The sequence below is a fragment of the Somniosus microcephalus genome, chromosome 14 (genome assembly GCF_052327205.1).
Source record: "Somniosus microcephalus isolate GS21.2 chromosome 14, FLI_Smic_1.0, whole genome shotgun sequence".
In the NCBI taxonomy this organism is placed as follows: Eukaryota; Metazoa; Chordata; class Chondrichthyes; order Squaliformes; family Somniosidae; genus Somniosus; species Somniosus microcephalus.
The window spans coordinates 21,780,138-21,803,099 of NC_141000.1; the positions used below are offsets into that span (position 1 = coordinate 21,780,138).

The 22,962-nt window shown below is 43.8% G+C and overlaps 1 protein-coding gene across 4 annotated transcripts in view; it reads left to right on the forward strand.

Annotated features, from left to right (window-relative positions):
- Positions 1-21,464, forward strand: part of LOC147107370 (uncharacterized) — a 171,929-nt gene extending 150,465 nt beyond the window's left edge. For all 4 annotated transcript variants that reach the window (XM_086006325.1, XM_086006323.1, XM_086006324.1 and 1 more), the window contains 2 exons: positions 18,846-19,049; positions 21,134-21,464. In XM_086006325.1, coding sequence (XP_085862451.1) covers positions 18,846-19,049; positions 21,134-21,318 — 389 coding nt within the window. In that variant the 3' untranslated portion in view covers positions 21,319-21,464. The remainder of the gene's footprint in view (positions 1-18,845; positions 19,050-21,133) is intronic.
- The last annotated feature ends 1,498 nt before the right edge of the window (positions 21,465-22,962 follow it).

Consider the following 22,962-nt stretch of genomic DNA (forward strand, 5'->3'; position numbering starts at 1 on the left):
CGACTGCCGTTTTCCCGGGTAATTCCCATAATGCAATGCACATTACATTACTGTATTGACTGGTGTCAAACTCGCAATCCTTGGAAACAAACTTGCAGTTTACAAACAGTTGCTTACAATAACACTGCATAACTTATTTGGTTTATAAACTTTTTACAAACTTGTGTCTTACCACACAACTAAATAATTCCCAGGTTTAAACATTTAACATCACCCATGCCGTTCTCGCACAGTTTATGTTGTGACATAATCAGACAGTCTTTGGGGTTTTCTTTTAACCCTTTGAGGTCTGGCTGTATTGGGTATGTCTAACATGTTGGTGTCAGTGGGTATTGCCTGTGTCACAGTGGTATGTGTGTCAGGGTCTACTATACTGTCCTCAGTCCCTTGTGTTACCTCCTGCTCATGGAGTGTCTCCTTTGGTCCATTGGTTCTGTATTTCTTCACAAACGTAGTGTTTCTCGAGTAGCGTGCTCCGTCTGGAGATTCTACTACTACTTGACTCCCTGTTTTACTCAAAACTTTGTGGGGTGTGGCATTAAAAGGAGTGGTGAACTTGTCCACTTTGTCCTGCCGTACCAGCACCGTGTCACCAACTTCCACTCTGAATATTGTGTTCTCCGCTGTTCATCTGCGTACAGTTTGGACTTGCCTTTTTGTTCTGCGTCCCGGTCACGTACTTCCATGTCTGCGCGCGACTCTGTGATGTCTGGCAGCTTTCCTCTCATTTTCCGTTTAAAGAGCAGCTCTGCTGGGTTCTTTCCTGTCGTGGCATGGTCAATGCTCCTGTACACAGTTACATATTTTCTAAGTTCACGTTTCCAATCTAGTCCTTCTGACTGAGCAATTCTGATTCTCTTCATCAGCGATGCATTCTGGCGCGCAACTTCTCCGTTAGCCTGAGCCCATTTTGCTGTCGTTTTCAGGTGTTTGATCCCGTTGTTTTCACAGTATTCTTTGAATAATTCAGATCTGAATTGGGGACCATTATCAGATTTACAGGTGATTGGCAAACCATGACGGCTGAAGATTGACTCTAAACTATCAATAACCTTCTCTGTTGTTGTGGAGGTCATGATGTCGTATTCATAGTAGCGACTATAATAATCAATTACCACAAGAATGGAGTGGTTGGATGGCAAGGGTCCCAGTAAATCTATAGCTACATCCTGCCAGGGGCCCTCCGGTAATGGTGTTGGTCTCAACGGTTCAGGTGGGTCGGGTCTGGCTACTATCTGACAGCCGTGGCACGCTTTACAGTGTTTTTCAGCTGCCTTATCCATGCCAGGCCACCAAACCTTGGTTTTGAGATGTTGCTTTGTTCCAACTATTCCCAAGTGTCCTTCATGTGCTAACGCCAGGGCTCGTGCGTGTAACACTGTGGGTAGCACGATGCGTGTTCCCCGAAGAACTAGGTACCCCACTATGCACAGCTCCTTTGCAATTGCTGCATAAGCTTTACAGTTCTCAAAATGTCCGTTTGTGATTGCCTTCCGTATCTCAATCAGCTCTGGGTCAGTAGCAGAGGCTTCCTCCACCTCTCTAGTAGTGAGTGCTTTTGGTGTCGCACTCACAGCTACAAATCTCACGTATTCATCTGAGCCATGAGAATGTCTCTCCTGTTTTGCTGTCTCCCCCAGCAATAATGACAGTGGGTCTGCAATGTTTTGCTTGCCTGGAATGTGTATCACCTTAAAATCGTACGGCTGTAATCTAAGTACCCATCTCTCTATACGGGCACAGGGTTTAGAGTGTGGGCCATATATCACTTGTAATGGCTTATGGTCAGTTACCAAGTTAAATTTTCGGCCATACAAGAGCTAAGGCCTCTCTCTCTGTTTGAGAGTATTTCCTCTCACAATCTGTTAAACTACGACTTACATAGCATATTGGCACCTCTTGTCCCTGTTGGTCCTGAACTAGTACTGTGCCTAAACCTACAGGACTGGCATCTGCTATCACCTTGGTTGGTGCGTCCTTATCAAAATATGCTAAAGTGCCGGCTCTGGCCAACTCTTCCGTGAGTGCACTGAATGACTGTCTCTGTTGTGATCCAAATTTAAATGGTGTGTCTTTTCTCGTCAGGCGTCGCAGTGGCTCTGATAGCGTTGCAAACTGCGGGATGAATCTGCTACTGTACCCAACGAGTCCCAAGAAACTCCTCACCTCTGTAGCATTCTCTGGTTCCCGAGCTTCTGCCACTGCTCGCACTCTCTCTGCTGTTGGTCTGATGCCCTTTTCAGACAACAGGATTCCCATGAAAATCAATCGGTCCATGTTGAATTGGCACTTCTCTGAGTTTAGTGTCAGTCCACTTTCCATGAGTCTGGTCATGACAGCGTGTAGGCGTCTGTTGTGCGTTTCCTGGTCGTGTGCATGCACGATAATGTCGTCTGAGATGTTCCAGCTAAGGCATTAGTTATCTCGTGCTGATATTGCTCACTAGCTGAAGATACACCGAATATCAGCCTCTTATACCTGTATACTCCATTATGTACTGCAAACGTTGTGATTTCTCGTGACTCAGGGGTCAGTTCTAGCTGGTGATAACCCCATTTCAGGTCTAGCTTACTAAACACCGTCGAGCCGTTCATACCTTGGAGTATCTCATCAACGGTGGGGATTGGATATCGTTCCCTCACTATTGCCTGGTTTGCTCGTCTCATGTCTAGGCATAACCTTACATCCTTATCCGCTTTTGGTACAATAACCACAGGATTTACCCATGGGGTGGGACCAGTTACAGGTTCGATAATGTCCATGCCCCTCAATTGTTTTATTTTGGCCTCTACTGTCCCCCTTAAGTTGAATGGTATATGCCTGAGTGGCTGGGCCACAGGCTTCACTTGTGGGTCGATATACAAACTGATCTGTTTTGTGTTCAGCCTTCCTACTCCCTGGAACACCTTTGGATACTGCTGTTCTAGTAGCTGTCTTACATCTACCACAGCTGAGACATCTGCGCCTATTTTTAAAACTCCCAGTTTCATGGCTGTCTCCCTTCCTAGCAACGGCTCTCCATGGCCTTTAACCACAATGAACTCCGCCTGCTCAGTTCTCTTACCTATTGTAATCCCACATGTGAATACACCTTTAACTGACAGTGGTCGGCTAGAAGCATAAGAGAATAACTTTCTCTCTGTCTTAGGGACATGTGACTGACACTTAATGTGTTCTGACTTTAATCCTTCCCATGTATTCTCATCTATCACATTACTAGTTGCACCTGAATCAATTAACATTCTCAGGTTTACTCCCCCCACACAAAAGGTAAGTCTGTCACGTTATTTCCAGTAACAGCAAATGCAAAGTCATTTTGTTACTCTACATTGTTCACACTGTGTTTCTTTGTACCCTTTGTGCAGCATACTTTGGAGAAATGATTCTTTCCCTTGCACTTATGACACGTTTGTCCGTGTGCTGGGCATTTCCGATCTCTGCCCATGTGGTCTGTGTGTCCACATCTGTAACATTTCCTTTCGTTCCTATCGCCATTTCCCTTTGGTTTCTCTGTCGAGCTTTTCGCATAATACCCTCTTTTCTGTGTAACACGACGAACAGTATCTGTCTCCGCCTTCTCTGTACATGACATGGCTGACATCTGCTCCTCGATGTTTTCACATTGTGAGGCCAATTGTAACGTGCGGGCAAGCATTAGACCTTGCCCTTCCTCTAGCAATTTCCTCCGCACATAGGCTGATGTGCACCTACTCAGGATAGCGTCTCTTATTTGATTATCCGCAACCCCCCCAAAAGCACAGTCTTTAGCAGCCTGCCGCAAGCGAGTAGCAAATTGTTGCACAGTCTCACCTGTCTTCTGGGACAACTTATGAAAAGTCTGTCTAGCAAATGCTGCGTTGACCTGGGGCACGAAGTAGTGATTCAAAGCACTAACCGCCGCCGTGTAGTCTCTGGCTCTCCTGTGTCCGGTAGAGTCGAAAAGATATCCTGGACATCTGGTCCTGCTAGGTGTAGAAGTAGAGCTCTTCTCCTCTGCTTTGTGGCACCTGTAGAGGTATCGTCGATAATGAGTCCTTTGCCGTCGGCATAAAGCTCAAAAGACGTTAACCACCTCGTCCATCTTAGACCCAATGTAGCTGGCTCGGCGAAGCATGCAAAATTTTGAATGCCGGTCTTCTCCATCCTAGCTAACTAAAACTTGGGAAACTACCTATCTAAAATGATTCTGTTCATTATCCTCGTTGCCAGTGTTGTATCTATGCTTTAATGCGTTCAATCAAGCATGTAGATACGTCGAATTAAATCAGAGTCAGGCAGACAGGCTTATAACTGCGATGTTCACTTTATTGCGTAAAATGGCCGACTGCCGGTTTCCCGGGTAATTCCCATAATGCAATGCACATTACATTACCGTATTGACTGGTGTCAAACTCGCAATCAATACACGACAGGAACAACTTGCTCAAAGCATTGTTAGGTCTGAAACCAATTCTTTGGCCAGACTTTCTACTGGTGATTATAAAGGCCACTGATTTATAGTGACCGGATAATGGAAATTCCATATTTGTTGTAGGGGATTCTAGGATTGTTCGTGTTTTGGGGATCACATTCCACCGGTTTTGCCATGAAAACTTCAAACTTTGGTGATTCCTTGTGCAATCGGTTAGAAGGTCTTGAGCAAAGACTTTTAATGAGACTCGGTGTTATGTTTCTCATTGTGGCACTGTATCTCAACAATGGGAAAACAACAACTTGCATTTATATAGTGTACTTAATGTAGGAAAACGTCACCAAGGCGGTTCACAGAGGCATTAGGAAAACAGTCAGCAAGCCGGAGGGGTGACTAAGAGGGGTGGCCAAAGCTGGCGACAGAGGTGGATTTTAAGTAGGGTCTTAAGGGAGGTGAGGGAAGTGAAGAGGCAGAGGGGTTTAGGGAGAGAATTCCAGAGAGTGGGTCCTTGGCATTATGGCACAGCCACCAATGATGGGACAAAAGGGAGGGGTAATGTATAAGAGGCCATGATCAGAGGAACGGAGAGTTTGAAGGTGGGGGCTGGATTTATAACCATTAAATCCAGCCTCCCTCAGAACAGCTAAATTCTCCTTTAATATTAGTCTAACAGTGTGTAATTTTTATAAATTTATTATCCATATCTTTGGGTATGATTCTGAAGTTAAAGCCTCTCTTGAAAGGTTTTTAGGATGCCTCTCCATTTAGGAGCAGTTGTACCACAGGACAACTCCTTCCCCTGCAGAATGTTATACTCCAATACTATCAATTCTGTTTCTATCAACGTTGATTCTAGTTCAGTTTATGCTGTTCCTGCCGCATGATAAAATATTTAATTGTGTCATTTTTTTTTTGCACTTTCAGCAAGATTCATTGTTAGTTTTCAGCTGCATAGTAGAAATCGTAAATTTTTTAAATAACATTTCTACCGGTTCCTTGCTTAAAAATTGCATAGAGTACAGGAAGGCCTTTGCTCTGACTGATGGTTATGATCAGTGTCTTCCACCTCTTTGCAGCTAAAGGTCAAAAGAGCACAGACTTCAAAGGCTCAAGCAACTCATCAGATCCTGGAACAGCAGAGAAGTAGCCAATATATCCAAGGGCCAAAAATCACTTAAAAGTTATTTCACCTGTCTTCTTCCCGTAAGGGGAAAGTTGCTGGATGTGTAGCAGAAGATATGCAGTCATGTGTGACATCTTTATGATTTCCACATTTCTTAGAGTAGATCTGCATTCATTGTGCTGTTTGAAGACTGAGCCAGGTTAGCACACTTAACAGTAAATGCTTTGGAGGAGATTCATGCTCTGATCCCAATTGAGATCACCTTGAGCTGTCACCCAAGGGGTCAATGATGAGGCAGGAGCTCGGGCAATTGGTTCTGATGCCAACTTCTGACTGGACATCTGTGCACTGGGACAAGAAGTCTCAGGATTAGTAGTCTGTGATTGAGATACAAATGTTTCTTGCTGGCTCGCTGATCCTTCAGCTTGAGCTTATTTAGATTCATTCCCTTGTGTTGAAGTAGGCTTTGTGTTTTGGTGAACAGTCTTACTTGGACCACTGACAAGCTGAGACTTTGTAGCTCACTTCGGGTGTGATCACCTGATTTAAGTGTTTCAGGATCTTTGTGCAGTGTTGAGAGTTGTAACAAATTGTTCTGGTTTAATTCTTTTAATCTCTTACCATTTTCAGTTGTGGCCTCTTGCAGGTACATTGGCAATGTTGCTCGCAATTTCCTATTGATCTTAATTTCTGCTGGTCTATACCCAATTTGTAACATGTAGCTTAGTATGCTATCGGAGCCAGATAGGGATCACCTGCTTTATTCAACAGATTTTTCACTGTCTGTACCACTCATTTTGTTTCTCCACTGCTTTGCAAGTATTTCAGACTGCTTGTAATGTAGTTAAACTCAATCCAGCTGTAAATTTGGCAAAGTAGGTCTGTTATTTGATGTATCTTGTTCAGGAATGTCATGTCAAGCAATAATGGATTTTAGATGCTTAGTCACATTAGATGTAGTTGTATATGACATCTTTATGATTTCCACATTTTTCAAAGTAAATCTGTTGCTACTTTCCAGCAAAGGTGCTCTGGTATCACTGAAGAAATCATAGGTTCTCTTTGATTTAAGTGAAATTTGGAGCAGGACCCACAGTTGCTGGTGAGGTCAACTAACTCTTGTGGATTCCTCTTGACATTTTGAAATACGTTGGTGAACACTGCAGTTTAATCCAAGATCTTTCATCTCAAAGAATACGGTATGGCCAATATTTGTTTAAAACTTCCCAGCATTTTCCCCATGGTCCTCGAAGGGTTAATTTTCTGACCATCTTTTCTTTTAACTGCAGAACCACCACAGGTGGGGTGGGTCTGATTGCAGAGTAACACGTTTCATCGACAGTTCCCATTATAAATGTGGACATAGGAATTTAAAATGGAATAAAATTGAGAGGAAGTGTATGTAGATGTTAGGTTTTTAACATTTTTAATAAGTCTTTTCAAAATTGCTGTTACAATTTATTGCCAGTCTAATTAAATGTTGGGGAAAACATAGAAGATAGGAGCAGGAGCAGGCCATTTGGCCGCTCGAGCTTGCCCCGCCATTCAATGAGATCATGCTGATCATCCAAATTCAGTATCCTGTCCCTGCCTTCTCCCCATATCCCTTGATCCCTTTAGCCTTAAGAAATATATCTAACTCCTTCTTGAATATATTTAATGAATTGGCCTCCACTGCCTTCTGTGGTAGAGAATTCCACAGGTTCACCACTCTCTGGGTGAAGAAATTCCTCCTCATCTCTGTCCTAAATGGCTTACCCCTTATCCTTAGACAGTGACCCCTAGTTCTGGACTCCCCGGCCATCATAAACATCCTTCCTGCATCTAGTCTGTCTAGTCCTGTTGGAATTTTATAAGTTTCAATGACATCCCCTCTCATTCTTCTAAACTCCAGCGAGTATAAGCCCAATCGACCCAACCTCTCCTCATACGCCATTCCTGCCATCCCAGGTATCAGTCTGGTGAATCTTCGCTGCACTCCCTCCATGGCAAGAACAACATCCTTCCTCAGATAAGGCGACCAAAACTGCACACAATACTCGAGATGTGGTCTCACCAAGGCCCTGTACAACTGCAGCAAGACATCCTTGTTCCTGTACTCGAACCCTCTCACTACGAAGGCCAACATACCATTTGCCTTCTTAACCGCCTGCTGCACCTGCATGCTTACCTTCAGCGACTGGTGCACAAGGACACCCAGGTCATGTTGCACTTCCCCTTCTCCCAATCTATTGCCGTTCAGATAATAATCTGCCTTCCTGTTTTTGCCACCAAAGTGGATAACCTTGCATTTATCCACATTATACTGCATCTGCCATGCTTCTGCCCAATCATCCAACCTGTCCAAATCATACTGGAGTTTCTCGGCATCCTCCTCACAGCACACACGCCCACCCAGCTTTGTGTCGTCTGCAAACTTGGAGATATTACATCTAGTTCCCTCGTCTAGATCTTGAGTATTGTGTGCAGTTTTGGTCACCTTATATATATTGTGAATAGCTGGGGTCCAAGGACCGATCCCTGCGGTACCCCACCAGTCACTGCCTGCCACTCGGAAAAAGAGCCATTTATTCCAACTCTTTGCTTCCTGTCTGCCAACCAGTTCTCTATCCAAGTCAGTACCTTGCCCCCAATCCCATGTGCCTTAACTTTACACGCTAATCTCTTAAGCAGGACCTTATCGAAAGCCTTCTGAAAGTCCAAATCCACCACATCCACTGGTTCTCCCTTATCTATTCTACCAGTTACATCCTCAAAAAATTCCAGTAGATTAGTCAAGCACGATATACCTTTTGTAAACCCATGTTGACTTTGTCCGATCCTGTCACTGTTTTCCAAGTGCTCTGCTATTACATCTTTTATAATGGACTCTAGCATTTTCCCCACTACCGATGTCAGGCTTACTGGTCTATAATTCCCCATTTTCTCTCTACCACCTTTTTTGAATAGTGAGGTAACATTAGCTACCCTGGGGTAACATAATATTTCCTTAAGCATTTTTTTTCTAAAAAGAGTTTGCTGGTTGGAGAATGTAGGTTGTGGGACTCTCCTTCCTTTTCCCGCTGCCCAGTTTGTACTTGGTGCCCAGGGAGAAGCTGCGTTCAGTGGGCAGAAGGGCATCTCCCTCCAGCTGGTAACTGCTGCAGGGCAGGAGGCAACTTGGTGCAGGTGCTGATTAACCACCTCCCTTTAGCGAGGAGCTAGACAGTTGCAGCTCGTCCTCCCACTAGTCCTTGCGGAGTGCTTTCTGCATGAGTGCTCGGTGATCAGATGGCAATGAGGATACTGGCAGCACTGCCAGCCGCATGCCAGATGCCCCCTTCTGCCCAACCTTGCAGCACTAACACCCGGAGCGTCCGAGCAGACTTCACTGCCCCTCAGCTTCTCTCTCTACCTTTGGACTGCCCGCACTTGTCCTCCACTCCCAGCAGCTGAGTTAGTTGCCAAGCCTGGCAAGGTTCTCATCTGTTGGCATAAGTTTAGTTTAAACTAATCCAGGGTGTGTGATGGGGCAGCTCCAAAAAGCGCAAGACTCTGGTAGTTTCAGTGGAGGCAGACTGAAGCTTATTTTCAAGCAGAAGCATCAACAATGTGGATATTGGGTTCAAATGCTGATTGTCCGTGTTTTATGTGCATATTTGGCATATATGATGCATCCAATCAAAATATAAACATTTTAAACCTATTCATTTAGTGCAAATTTCTGTTCTGCATAAAATCTATATACAAACACTTAAGCAGAAAAGTACCATTTGTCACATCAGATAACGACAGCTGCCCAACAAATAGAGCAAGCATTGAAACACCCAGTTAAAATCAACAACAACTTGCATATATATACCGCCTTTAACAAACTAAAAACAGCCCTAGGTGCTTCACAGGAGTGTACTCAGACAAAATGTGACACCAAGGAAATTTATCACTGAAGCTGTAGTAGTCCAAACTTCTCCACAGACCTGCTTACTCTTCTTCCTTCTTTGAGCTTTCATCTGGAGCAAGAAATAAATTGTGCTGGAGATTGAATCTGGGTTTATCATATTGCTACACGTAGAAACCAGAGTGACTCGTCCCCCCGATACGTGGAAAAGAAAGAACTTGCATTTATATGGTGCCTTTCTTGTAATCAAGACATCACAAAGTGCATCGCAGCCAATGAAATACGTTTTGGAGTGCAGTCACTTGTTGTAATGTAGGCAAATGCAGCAGCCAATTTGTGCACAGTAAGATCCCACAAACAGTAACGAGTTAAATGATCAGATAATCTGTTTTTGTGGTGTTGATTCTGGGATTAACTTTGGGCAGGACATCAGGAGAATTCTCCTGCTCTTCTTCAAATAGTGCCACAGGATCTATAACATTCACCTGAATGGGCCGACAGGGAATCGGCTTAACGTCGCATCTGAAAGATGGGACCTCTGACAGTGCAGCACTCCCTCAATACTGTATTGAAGTGCCTGCTTAGATTATGTGTGAAAGTCTTTGGAGTGGGGCTTGAACCCATGACCTTCTCAGTCAAAGGTGATAGTGCCACCACTGAGCCAAGACTGACACTTGAAAATTACTTAGAAGAATGAGTACTGCTACATCTTTGGTAGGTAATCCTCCTTTTCCAAACTTCTTGTATATTCTTAAATACAGGAAGAAAATTGTAAAGTAAAACATCATATGCTATGTTGTCATGAAATGTTGACTTGTTACCAAAGGCAGTGCTGGCACTGTGTGGTGTCTGTGTATGTGATGTCCGATACAGCTTAAAATACTAATACAAAAGCAAAATACTGCGGATGCTGGAAATCTAAAATAAAAACAGAAAATGCTGGAAATGCTCAGCAGGGCAGGCTGCATCTGTGGAGGGAGAAACAGAGTTAACTGATGAAGGGTTATCGAACTGAAACATTAACTCTGTTTCTCTCTCCACAGATGCAGCCTGACCTGCTGAGTATTTCCAGCATTTTCTGTTTTTATTACAGCTTAAAATATTTCCTTTTTCTCGTCTATTCCACAACTTGGAAATAAGTAATTCTGCTATTTATTTTGCCTGGCAAATAGTGGGCTATGCTGGTGGACAGGGATTGTAAGGACATTATAAAACATTTCACCACCAACCAACCCAACCCAGCACTCTGTGATTACCACAAGATTCTAAATTCCCACCATTATCCCGTATAATATTGTGAAACAAAGCCCTACATATAAAGTCATTTTTTTCAGTGTTCATTTTACATTAGAAATGCATTTTTAATTAGAGTAACTTCATCATCATTACTTGTATTGGCTTCTCCACCAGAGGATTCTGCAGTTAAAGTCGTTTTGTCTTCTATTGACTATCACATTGTGGGCTGCAAGGCAGAAGTACTGATTTGTCCCTTGTTGTTGCTTCACAATGTGATGATCTTCCTGAAGGTGGTAAAAAAATATTTTGAAGCTCACTTCTGCGGAGCACTATTACCTTTGGCTGACCTGGAATGACCTGAGTGAAGTAAAGGAAAAGTCAAGTGTATGCACAAGTTCATGAGCGCATTTCTATAGCTCTCTATATTTAAACCAGACAGGAACGTTGTGGTTAGTCACATTTCTTTTCATTTTGTTCAAATTCAATATACTAGTAATTAAAAATAGACCTTTCTAATCATGTAACATTCTATTAAAAAAAGCGTCATTGGAGAAAACAGTCTCAACAAAGAAAGAATTCATCAAGATTGTATGAAATGTAGCTATTCAAATACAGAGCACATCAGACTGGAAATAGCCAAATTGTATATTATGACAGAGCAGGCATGTCATGCATCTCCAATGCCGCCTCCCCCCCCCCCCCCATTGATAATGGCTGAAATTTTCTGTGGGGGGGGGTCAGCAGGCGGGCACGTTGTTTGGGGACCACGGCTGTCAACCTCAGGCGGGAGTTCAGTGGCCATTGCTCCAGCTGATTACTTGGCAGCTTCAAATGTACAGTAAAAGCTCCCACCTGACAGATAACTTTCCTCAGCCACAAGCTGTATTTCAGTCCATTTCCAGCACAGATTCTGCAGGCTTTCCACGTTCTACTCTCCATCCAGTATCACCTCATTGGAAGAACTCTCTCGCCATTGACAGAATGCTGCTGTCATCTCTACTTCACCTACCATCTATTCCATTAACATGGGTGCCCTTTATACTGTCTCACCTTGGTCCACAGAATCCGACCACGATCAGCACCAGGCACACCTGCAGCACCACCAACAACAACACTAACCTTCTCTGCAATCACCTGATGCTGCACAGGACAGAGGGCATCAGCACCCGAGCACATTGCTGCCCAGGAGGCCAGGAATGGCCTCACCATGGCCAGATTTACTTCACTTGAGGCTGTACACCTTGGCTGCCACATGATGCGCCAGGTTGGCACCACCCCACACCAACACCATAAAGCATCCCTACAACGTCCAAGCCATTCCTTTCACACTCCCCACCATTGCAGGGGGTACCGTTATGTCTCACCATTCATTGCAACTCACTAAGCCACTAGCAAAGGTGCACGCAAATCTGTCCAAGAACGCAAAGTGTTGAAAATAAAGGTTTCAATGTTTGACACCACATTAACAGAAACTTTACATGAACATTGGATAAAACACCCAAGTGGCTACCCTTGTGTGTTGCTAGTTGATATGATTGCTCTAGGATGAGGGTGAGTGTGAGGGATGGCTAGTGAAATGGTGATGTGATAATGTAGATAGAGAGAGAGGGATGGGTGGAGGTACAAGGTAAGTTGGTGTGAGTAAGGATGTGCAGGAGCAGGGTAGGGAAGGCAGCGTGATGGGGATGTGATGAGAGGCACAGCAGGATGAAGGTGAGTGTGGCGTTGTACTAACATTTCATGATCTAATGAGATAATCGAAAGGTTTGTGCCACTGCACCCAGGTCCTCCTGACCACATCCCTGCTTGTGCCGTCCTGTGCAATGTGCAACCAGGCTGTGTTGGTCTCCTGGGAAGAGAACCTCCCTGCATGCTGTGACTAGTCATGGGAGAACCTGGGTGCAGCCCTGCACCTCTGTGCAGTGCTTGTCAGTGTTTGCAGCACCTCAATGCTGTAGAACACTGACAGCAAAAATTTCAAAATAAAGTTGGCCATGGTCCCTTTAAGGAAATTGGCTGATGATGCATCATGAAATGATGTCACCAGACCCGCTTCCTCTAATTGGACCTGCAAACGCACTGGGCGTGCTTAACAAGCCCTATCAAGGGAAAATCATTTTGGATAGTGGGATGGAGCCAGCAGCAGGGTCGGGACCAGTGTCGCCTGCCCCGGACCTGCCGAGGTGAGCAAAATCCCAGCCAATGTGTCTGTTCTGTTACCTTCTCCGATAAACCAGTACTCAGGGTGACCACAGTTCCCCGACAAACCCCCTTCTCATTTCATAACTTCCACTTCCTTAGCAAAGGAATTCCTCTTCATATGCTGCTGTGTCGATCATTCTTTCTAATCGCCACCTTCCCAAAACCTCTCCCTTGTGGATTCCCTAATGATAGTTGCTCTGCTGAATACAGGCTGTAGTACAAAGTAATTCGGATCGATGCAGGGACTGTCGAGCAAAAATGTTCTACTTACGCAAAAAGAACATTACAGAATTGCTTTGTCAGAACCAGGTGCAGTGATAGATACTATCATTCCATCCAATAGCACTTTACATAAAAGAATATGCTTTATTTTACAAAGTACCGGAAATGTCGTGATCAAGCAAGTCATCAGATGCCACAAGGGCATTTCATTACACGTCAGTTAGAAGGATACATGTGTAGTTCCTTATAGTTGTGTAGGTAGTAGAAAGTGTAACTGTATGGGAAAAGTGCAAGGTGACCTTTTATTTCCATATAAATCTGAGTCCATATACATTAATAAATCAGAAAACTAGAATTTTCAGCATTTTAGTGCCTTTCTACTCTCGGGGACAAACTATATCAAGTATATGTTACACACACACACACACACAAACTAAAAAAGGGCACCTATTCAGACATATTTCCAATATATGTTTTCCCCTTTCCTCTTATGGTGGTGGTTCAATCTAGGCTACAGGAAGCCCTCTGGTAATTGACCTATTTGACCATTCTGTACATGTGGGTCCAAACACTCAGTATTGACAGGCTATTCGCCCACAGCTGAACCTGACCATGGACTTAGCTGATGGTATTCATCTACACTTTCCAAAAAAAGGTCACTAGCTAATGATCAGGAGACCGTGGCTGGGCTACGTCTGAAGAACTAAGGCCAATCATAATGCCCCAGTGCTGTTGGATCAGCAAACTCACCACTGACCAGAGATCAAATTGTCACCTAGCTGACCTTTAACATCACACCAGCGAGGAAGTCAAAATAATAATTTCCAAGAGATTATTCATAATCAGAAGCCGCTCTTTGGTGTTCTGAAGTTTGTATCTAATAGCATTAGGAGGAAATACAGCTCACGTCGCTGCACATTTCAGCACAGTGGCAGAAGATTCTGCATCTTTTCCACTGTCACGTCAACTCCTTTCTGCCCGGATTCCCCAAATGGAATACATTTTCCAGAATTCTGGTTTGCAAAACGCTGTTGTAATCATAGATTTCATATGATATGGTCAGGGTGGGGGGGGGATTAAAAATGCACATCAGAGTGGTTTTCTTCTTTACATCCTGGAATCTCTACCTGATTGTCCTGTTCCTTCTATGGATGGTGGACACGTCATTGACCCAGCAGGCACCCTCCTCCCAGTCTTGCGTCTTGCACATAGGGGTGTTTGCCAGAGCTGCTGTGGGAAACTACAGTCTCCCGCGTAAAGAAATAGGCAACACAGCGAGCTACAAGAAATAGGTCTTTACTCCAACTCTCACAATACAGTACTGAATTGGTAAAGCCCGCGAACCTGTGATGATTCACGGATTGGTCACCTGCTGGAACCTGATTGGTTTTCCTTCTCTCAGCAGCAGGCAAGTCTGAACATGCCTTATTCCTCTCAGCTTGTAACTGTCTTGCGGGGGGAGGGGAATACAGCAGTTAAAAGGGGATTATCCAGGTTTATCTACATACACACAGTGCTTCCCCAATGTGGTAACGCCACACTGCATATTGCTACATTCCTGGTTAGTACTTCTTGCACAATTAAATTCAATAATATATTGATGAAATGCTCCAATCTGGTTGGGTTTTTTCTCCTTGTGTTTAAAGATTCTGTTCAGTATGTATTGATGAAAACTTTGTTTCTATTGGGATTGAGAGGCTCATTTCCTGCCTGTTAAGGTGCAAATTGTGATCGATGGTCTGCTGTGACTGGTTCAAAACCAGTCACTAAACTTTAATTATAAGATATCATTCTTCACAGAGGGCAGCAAATAGAGACCCAAATTTATGAAACGTATAATTTCATCTTCAATGTGTCTTAGCTGCGACTAATCTTACTGGAACGCCTGTTCACAATAACACCAGCCAACATGTACAGGAAACTTTCTGTTATCCGGCACGGACGGGACCGACGTGTTGCCGGTTCATCGAAAATTCCGGATAACTGAACGCTATAGTAAAAGATACGGAGCTCAGAGCTCCGTATAAAGCAACAAACCCTGTTAACAGGTTCAAAACAATGGGCACAAGTTGCAAGCATCTCTGTAGCTTAGCAACAGCTGCAGCTACACCCTTGCACAGCAACAAATGGAGTAAAAAAAATGTAATAAAAGTTACCTGAACCTACTCCTGAATTTTGCCGGTTAGCCGATATTTCCGGTTATTTAGGGGCCGGTTAATCGAAAGTTTCCTGAGAAAGAAGGCCAAATGTAACCAGCAACATCCTGGGAAATGCAATATTACAAGCCACACAGTTCAGAAATGAGTTTGGACAGTCTCAACCCAGTTTGTAGTGGGCCTGAGTCACAGCACAAAACTGCTCATAATTGGCAATTTCATTCAGCAAGGCTGCAAATTGGCTGATGTAGGAAATGAAAAAATGTTACGCTGATGCGAGTATGGGTGTTTCTGAGGTAGAAACCGATGAGAAGCTACTTTACTTTTAATCTAACTGTGCTGTACTTGACCTGAGAGTTCTTGATGCTGACACACAATGCCTCTAATGATGAGGTGCTCCATTTCCCAGCAGTGACATCCCTTATCTTGAACACAAAAAACTGTGGAAAAACTGGGACAAAAATTATCAGCAGGGGACTGGTAGAGATAAACTGCAGAATAGGTCGAGGCTGGGAACAAGCACATTTGGCATCAGTAAGAGCAGTATGGAAACAGTGGTGAGAAGATGAGTTAAACCTGAAAATAATTCACATACGTCAGACCAAATGCCTTGAAAAGCAATCAAATTATCAGAACTTGGTGTGTCAAATAAAGCAAACCACAGAGAAATATTGGGAACTCAAAGTCTGATCTGTTGCCAATGATAGGTGTGCGTCTGGTAGTTTTGAGCATTAGGAAGTCCGCATCCATGCAGAATTTGACCTCTTTGACTAATAATTAATGTTGATACTTTTCCTGCAAATCGATGTTGGGCACATATTTTCTTTAATATTTCTGATGTTAATGAGTGGCTTAACATAACATCTAATTTACCTGTTAACCATATTTTCTCCTTATCAAACCTCTGGTTCTCTGTTGAGGACAGCATGCTCAGACTAGCCTTTACATATCTGTAAGAGGGAACAAATGCTGTTGTTGCATTTCTTGATATATCATTATTTTACGGATTTTTAAAAATTAATTTTAAAACATTTACAGGTAAAAGTAGGCAATCAGGAAGTCCCGTCGGAAGGATATCAACATAAGAACATAAGAAATAGGAGCAGGAATAGGCCACTTGGCCCCTCGAGCCTGCTCCGCCATTCAATAAGATCCTGGCTGATCTTGGGCTCAAAGCCACTTCCCTGCCCGCTCCCCATAACCCTTCACTCTCTTATCTTGCAAAAATTTGTCTATCCCTTGCAAAAATTTGTCGATATGGATTCCAGGCACCAGGGAATAACATTGATGCAGCTAGATAAGTAAATGAGGGAGAAAGAAAGAGAAGGATATGTTGCTAGGGTGAGATGAAGTAGGGTGGGAGGAGGCTCGTGTGGAGCATAAACACAAGAATAGACATTGGGCCAAATGGCCTGTTTCTGTGTTGTAATCTCTACGTATGTATGTATGTAATTGCTGTACTAATATCCTGGTATGATGCATAAGCAAAGGACCATCATTCACTGTCATACTGGTCACAAATGGATTATTTCAGGTTTATCATTACAAAGAGGGGGGAATATCTGCTTATACAGGAATAATCAAAATGAATAATAAATTATTGAGTTTGGTGATAACTTCACTTCAATTCAAATAACACTTTGCTCTAATTGAAATAGAACAATTGGGACAGAGATGCAGGTTCTGGTGGAACTCCGTAATAATGGGTCTCAGCCATCTGCTGGACGGCTAATTCCTAAGGTGGGCAGAATCTCCACCTGCCCAAAACATGGCTCATGACATTGGACAGGGCAGGGCAGGGCTGAGTAGAAGGATTTCCCATGCTAGGAAATTCTTCATCTCTGGCCTTCCTATTGCCCAGTAACTTGAACATTGGGATACACACCGAGTACAAGTCAGGCAAAGGACAGAAATGGGGCCCCCCAGGGTCTCGGGCGTGGCGGACCACGGAAAATCTTACATTTCCTGCTTGGATCAGATCTACAAAGGTGGCCATTCCTCTTGTATGCCAGCACTTCAGGGTGTTTATTTTAAAATGTCCGTTTCCGAAGTAAGTATTTTACTTGTAAGTAAATATATTGTAGCCATTGGATTCAAATAGTTTCTTTGAGATCATTAGTGGGTAACATATAGTCAGATTTTTTATTATGGGTCTTTATTGGTTATCAAATAATTAGCTCAATCAAAACGAGAAAAGAACTTTTAGCAATAAATTAATTTGAGCACCTACGAAGAGCATTGTTAACAAAGAATTTTCGAAGTGAAGCAGGACAAGTAAAACACCAGTCGTCAAGTTCATTTAGATGCTACATTTTAAGTTTACAAATAAATTTCAGGTCAGTGTTGTCCAACAGCAACTATTCAGTCATAGATAAAGCCACCGTTTTATTCTTTCTTCTTTGCAAATTTCCACCCACAGTGTGATTTCTCTATCAGCTGTACTTGTGCTGAAAGAGTGACTCTTCATTCAGGGTCATGTTGGCTTTCAGATGTATGTGCAAGAGATTTTGTAACCTACAGCTACAATTCCACTAGTTTCTAGTGAAAACGTAAGAAATATTTTGGTTTATGCCAAATCCTAAAGTTAATGTTTGTATAAGGCACTTCCTGCTACTAAGAGTCACTGACATTCAATCATACGAATTCTGTATTTTAATGATGACGGAAAACTTCTGATTTAAAAGGTGACCTGCCTCAGCCTGGAAAATACTCAGTCATTTCACTCGTCCTCTTTTAATTCTTGCCATCAATCCCATTGGGGAGAATGGGCTGCATCAGTCCCTGTCTTATACAAGTTCTGCTTTGAATCCAGTACCTCATCAGTTAAGCATGGAGAAGCAGGTCTCCTCCGTTCGCATGTAGGACTGTGGCCTCCAAATCAGCCAGATGCTGCAGCAGGGACTGCGGAAAGTAACGTTACATCAACTCCTACCCTGTGTTTCATGCGTCAGTGAATATTCATGAAGACGCACCATGTTGTGGAGCACCAAGCACTAAGCTGCTGAAGCAGACACCAGGGAAACTACAGTGAAACGGAGGATGGACTCATTTGGACCACTGGCCATCAATTAACTGATCACAGCCCTCTGCACCACACATGCAGTTTGCCTGGGAGATTACTTCAGTAATTGCATTGTCTATAGTTGCTTAGAAAACCTCACAGCACTGTGAAGTTGTGTGGGGGGGGGGGAAACCTGGCAGCTGATTGCACTGGATATGTTGTGGGACAGTTTGGAACATGTAATAATGGAGCTGCCTGGAAACTGTCATTTATGTGCTAGTGTAAAACTAGCCTTCCAACCTAGCATGCTTTTATTGCCTGTTTTTTTAATTGTAAATGCTTATCAGGAGTAAGCTGAGTTACTACAAACCTATAAGCTTTTATTTGAAACATATAGTTTAATTGACTGGAATATAAAGCAATGTTTGTCTGTTAAACTTTAGCATGCTGGCAATGGAAAGGCTTGAATAGCCTATATAAAATGATGCAGGCTGATTCAGTTCTTTCTCTGTTATTGTGTGTGGAGAATTTTACTGAGGAGTCTTTCACAGGTTAGAAATGTGCCCCTTCATGTTCACACTTTGATTGACTCTGTATAATCTACCTTTTTGTATCAGAGTGCCTCGGTAGAGCTGACCGAAAAGTGGAATTGCCAGCTTCTGTGATCCATCTTGCCAAGCAGAGGGCACGACCTGAATTGGCAGCCCGTTTCCTCATCAGACACCTCTTCCCAGACAGCGTGCTTCTCAGGAGTAATGTGTACGGGGCAATTCGGAAAGGAAAAGCTCCTCTTGACTGTAATAAGATAAATGCTATTAGAGGTGAGCTACAATCGACTGATCTTGCTGACCAATACTCATTCTAGCTTTTAAAATGGGGGCATAATTTGAATTTTTGTATATAAAATGAATATTTGCAATATATTCATACTGAAAAAGTGTAATTTTCTCATTGTGGTATGTGGTTTCCTATAAATCGTATGAAATTAACCCAGAAAATACTGAAAAGCTCCCCTCAAGGCCTATTGGGTAAATGTAATGCCAAATCTGGTCCTCAGCTAGGCAGTGGATGTTTAAGGTGGCGGATGGGGTGCCAATCAAGCAAACTGCTTTGTCCTGTATGGTGTCGAGCTTCTTGAGTATTGTTGCAGCTACACCCATTCAAGTAAGTGGAGAGTATTCAGTAATACTCCTGACTTGTGCCTTGCGGATGATGGAGAGGCTTTGGGGTGTTGAGATGTGAGCCACTGACCGCAGAATACCCAGCCTCTGACTTGCTCTCGTAGCCACAGCATTTCTGTGGCTGGACCGGTTGGGTTTCCGGTCAATGGATGTTGATGGTGGGAGATTCAGCGATGGTATTGCCATTGAATGTCATGGGGAGGGAGGTGGTTAAGCTCTGTCTTGTTGAAAATCGTCATTGCTTGGAACTTTTATGGTGGGAATGTTACTTGCTACTTATCAGTCCAAGCAGTATGTTGTCCTGGTCTTGCTGCAAGTAGGCATGGACTGCTTCATTATCTGAGGGATTGCAATGTGCAATCATCAGTGAACAGCCCACTTCTAACCTTATGAAGCAGTTTGGGTCTGGGACGCTTCCCTGGGGAACTCCTGCAGTGATATCCTGGGGCTGAGATGATTGGCCTCCAACATCCACAGCCAGCTTCCCTTGTGCCAGGTATGATTTGGTGAGGATGAGGTCAAGTAGGTATTCTCTCATGTTGATTCTCTTACTGCCTGCTGCAAGTCCAGTCTGGCAGCTATGTCCTTCAGGACTTGGCCAGGTCAGTCAGTGGTGGTCGTACCGAGCCACTCTTGGTGATGGACATTGACAGCTCCCACCCAGAGTACATTCTCTGCCCTTGCTACCTTCAGTACTTCCTCCAGGTGCTGTTTGGTATAGATGAGTACCGATTCATCAGCTGAAAGAGAACAGTAGTTGGTAATCAGTAGGAGGTTTCTGTACCCATGTTTGATCTGAAGTCATGGGGTCCGGAGTCAATGTTGAGGACTCCCAGGGCCAATCCCCTCCCGAACTGTATAACACTGCGCCCCAACCTCTGATGGGTCTGTCCTGCCGGTGGGTCAGAACATATCCAAGAATGGTGATGGAGGAGTTTGGGATGTTGGCTGATATTCATATGCACAGAATCATATTTTGTCAGGCTGTTACTTGGCTAGTCTGTGGGACAGCTCTCCCAACCTTGGCACCAGTCCTCAGATGTTAGTGAAGGAGACATTGCAGGGTCAACTGGGATGGGCGTGCCTTTGTCGTGTCCTAATTTGATGCCTAGGTCGCAGCCGAATGGTTAGTCTGGTTTTATTCTTATTCTTTGTAGCGGTTGATACAACTGAGTGGCTTACTAGGCCATTTTAGAGGGCAGTTAAGAGTCAACCATGTTGGCGTAGGACTGGAATCACATATAGGCCAGACCGGGTAAGGGCGGCAAGTTTCCTTCCCTAAAGGACATTAGTGAACTAGTTGGATTTGTACGACAACCCGACAACTGAGTTGCCCTCATCAGTTCTGTAAAATGTGACTTCCAGCTCAACCATGCCAGTTCTGATGAACAGGCACACATGAAGTATTTAACCTATTGTTTTCCTCCAGGTGTTGATCAAGCTGCTGTGCACTGCCAGGAGTTTCAGTTTTACTTCAGATTTCCAGCATTTGTGTTTTTTCTTCTATCTCCACTCAAAGTCTTCTCCAGATATTCTTCTGACGTTTTGTGTGGGTTTACTATGATTTCCGCAACCTTCTCCATCAGCACCTTTCTCAAAGGAATTTATATGTTTCTTTAATCATTTTAAGATGCCTGAAAAACGCAGGACCGTTCAGAATGTTTTTAAACCAGTCGTTTAACGTATAGAAATGTAATTCTGACTGGTTTCCATTTCTCCCACAGAATTTCTAACGGATTGCTTCCCAAGTTTTGACCTAGCTGAGGACGGTAAAGACTGGAAAGTGTGCGTTGATGCAATTAATGGCGTCATTCGTTGTCTCAGATATGAACTTAAGAAGACACCCCAAGGAAGGTCATTCCTTAAACATTACTCGTCGCCATTCAAGGCCCAAACAGGATTGGAATGATATGTGGGGCAAATGTGTGCTGGCTCTAGTTATGTGATCATATGTGCGTATCAAGCATTAATTGTGTACCATTATGTGGTGGAAGGAAAATATGGAAGAGTTTAATGTGAGGAGTATTAAAGTGGGCATCCCATTGTCATCTAAAAGATGGTTTCATTTACTGTTTACTAGAATGTTACAAAGTTGTCACTCGGGTTTCAGTAAAGAGCGTTGATGGATGATGCAACAGTGACATTTTCATACCATGTTCAGTTTAACTGTGAAAAACATCCATCCACATAATAACAGACCTCATTTGAAATGGAGACTAGTACAGTAGCAGTTCTGTGCTAAGCAGTCACTTGCCTCCTTTCACATGACAGTGGAAGATGCTCTATGTAGTCTGAGGGAGTCCAATACCCATATATGCTTCCATATCAATAACTTGGTGGAAGACTGGTTATCGGCACTATCACTGAGTACGTGGTATCATCAATGGGGATCGCAGTTATGTGGCTACAAGCACAGTGGAAGCATTATTCATGAATGTTTCCATGGCTGTTATATTTCTTGGAGTTTGGACTCCAAAACATCCACGGGGCAATTTTAACCCTAACCGCCTGGCAGAAACCAGACCGGTGGGCAGTTAAAATCACCCAGGTTACTTACGTGCTAGAAAGCCGCCAAAATCCCGATGTCTGCGATTTTAACTTGCTCTCCTGGATGGGCAACAGGTCCCGATGATGTCACCGGTACCTGACTGCAATTTTAACCCTGAGCAGGGGAGCTGCTGCGGTTTTCACGCCAGGCTGAGCCAGGGCAGAAAAGGATCATCCCCAGAGGAGGCTAATGAAAGCAAGGTTTATTTTCTCAAGGAAAGCTGAGGGCCTGCCCTGCCACGGATACCGCCCCCCCGCCACACTTCCCAAGATTGAGACCCCGCAAGATGCCCCGATTCCCGATCCCTTTACCTACCTTGTGTCAGCAGGGATTAAAATGGACCGAGCCTCATTTCTGCAGCAGCAGATGAGATTCCAACTCGCCTCACCACCCACCTATCCAAAACCCACCCGGAGTTAAAATCAGGGCCCCTCGGAGAACAATTACAGGCAATAAGAAAGGATATTCAGAGAATTCATGGATGCTCACTGTTCCGTGCCCAGGCAGAACAAAGAGTATGATGAGGAGATGGTATATTTGTGGACTAGCATATGAGCAGTTAGTTGACACTTATGTTAGTGGCACTGCATGTGTCAGCAGGTGTGTCTGAAAGTAATGCGCCCACAATGACGCTGGTCCATTACGGCTCATTGCAGAGAAAGCCTTGACTCAGTGGGTAGCACTCTCGCCTCTCAGTCAGAAGCTTGTGGGCTCAAGTCCAATTCCAGGGACTTCAACACACAATCCAGACTGACACTCCAGTGCTGCACTGGCAGAGGTGCCATCTTTCAGGTGAGATGTTAAACCGAGGCCCCGCCTGCCCTCTCGGGTGAAATATCCCACGGCACTATTTTGAAGAAGAGCTGGGGAATTTTCCCCGGTGTCCTGGCCAATACAGGAAACTTTCAATTTACCGGCACCTAAATAACCGGAAATCTCGGTTAACTGGCAAAATTCAGGAGTAGGTTCATACTTCATATTACTTGCCTTCCTCCCATCTGTTGC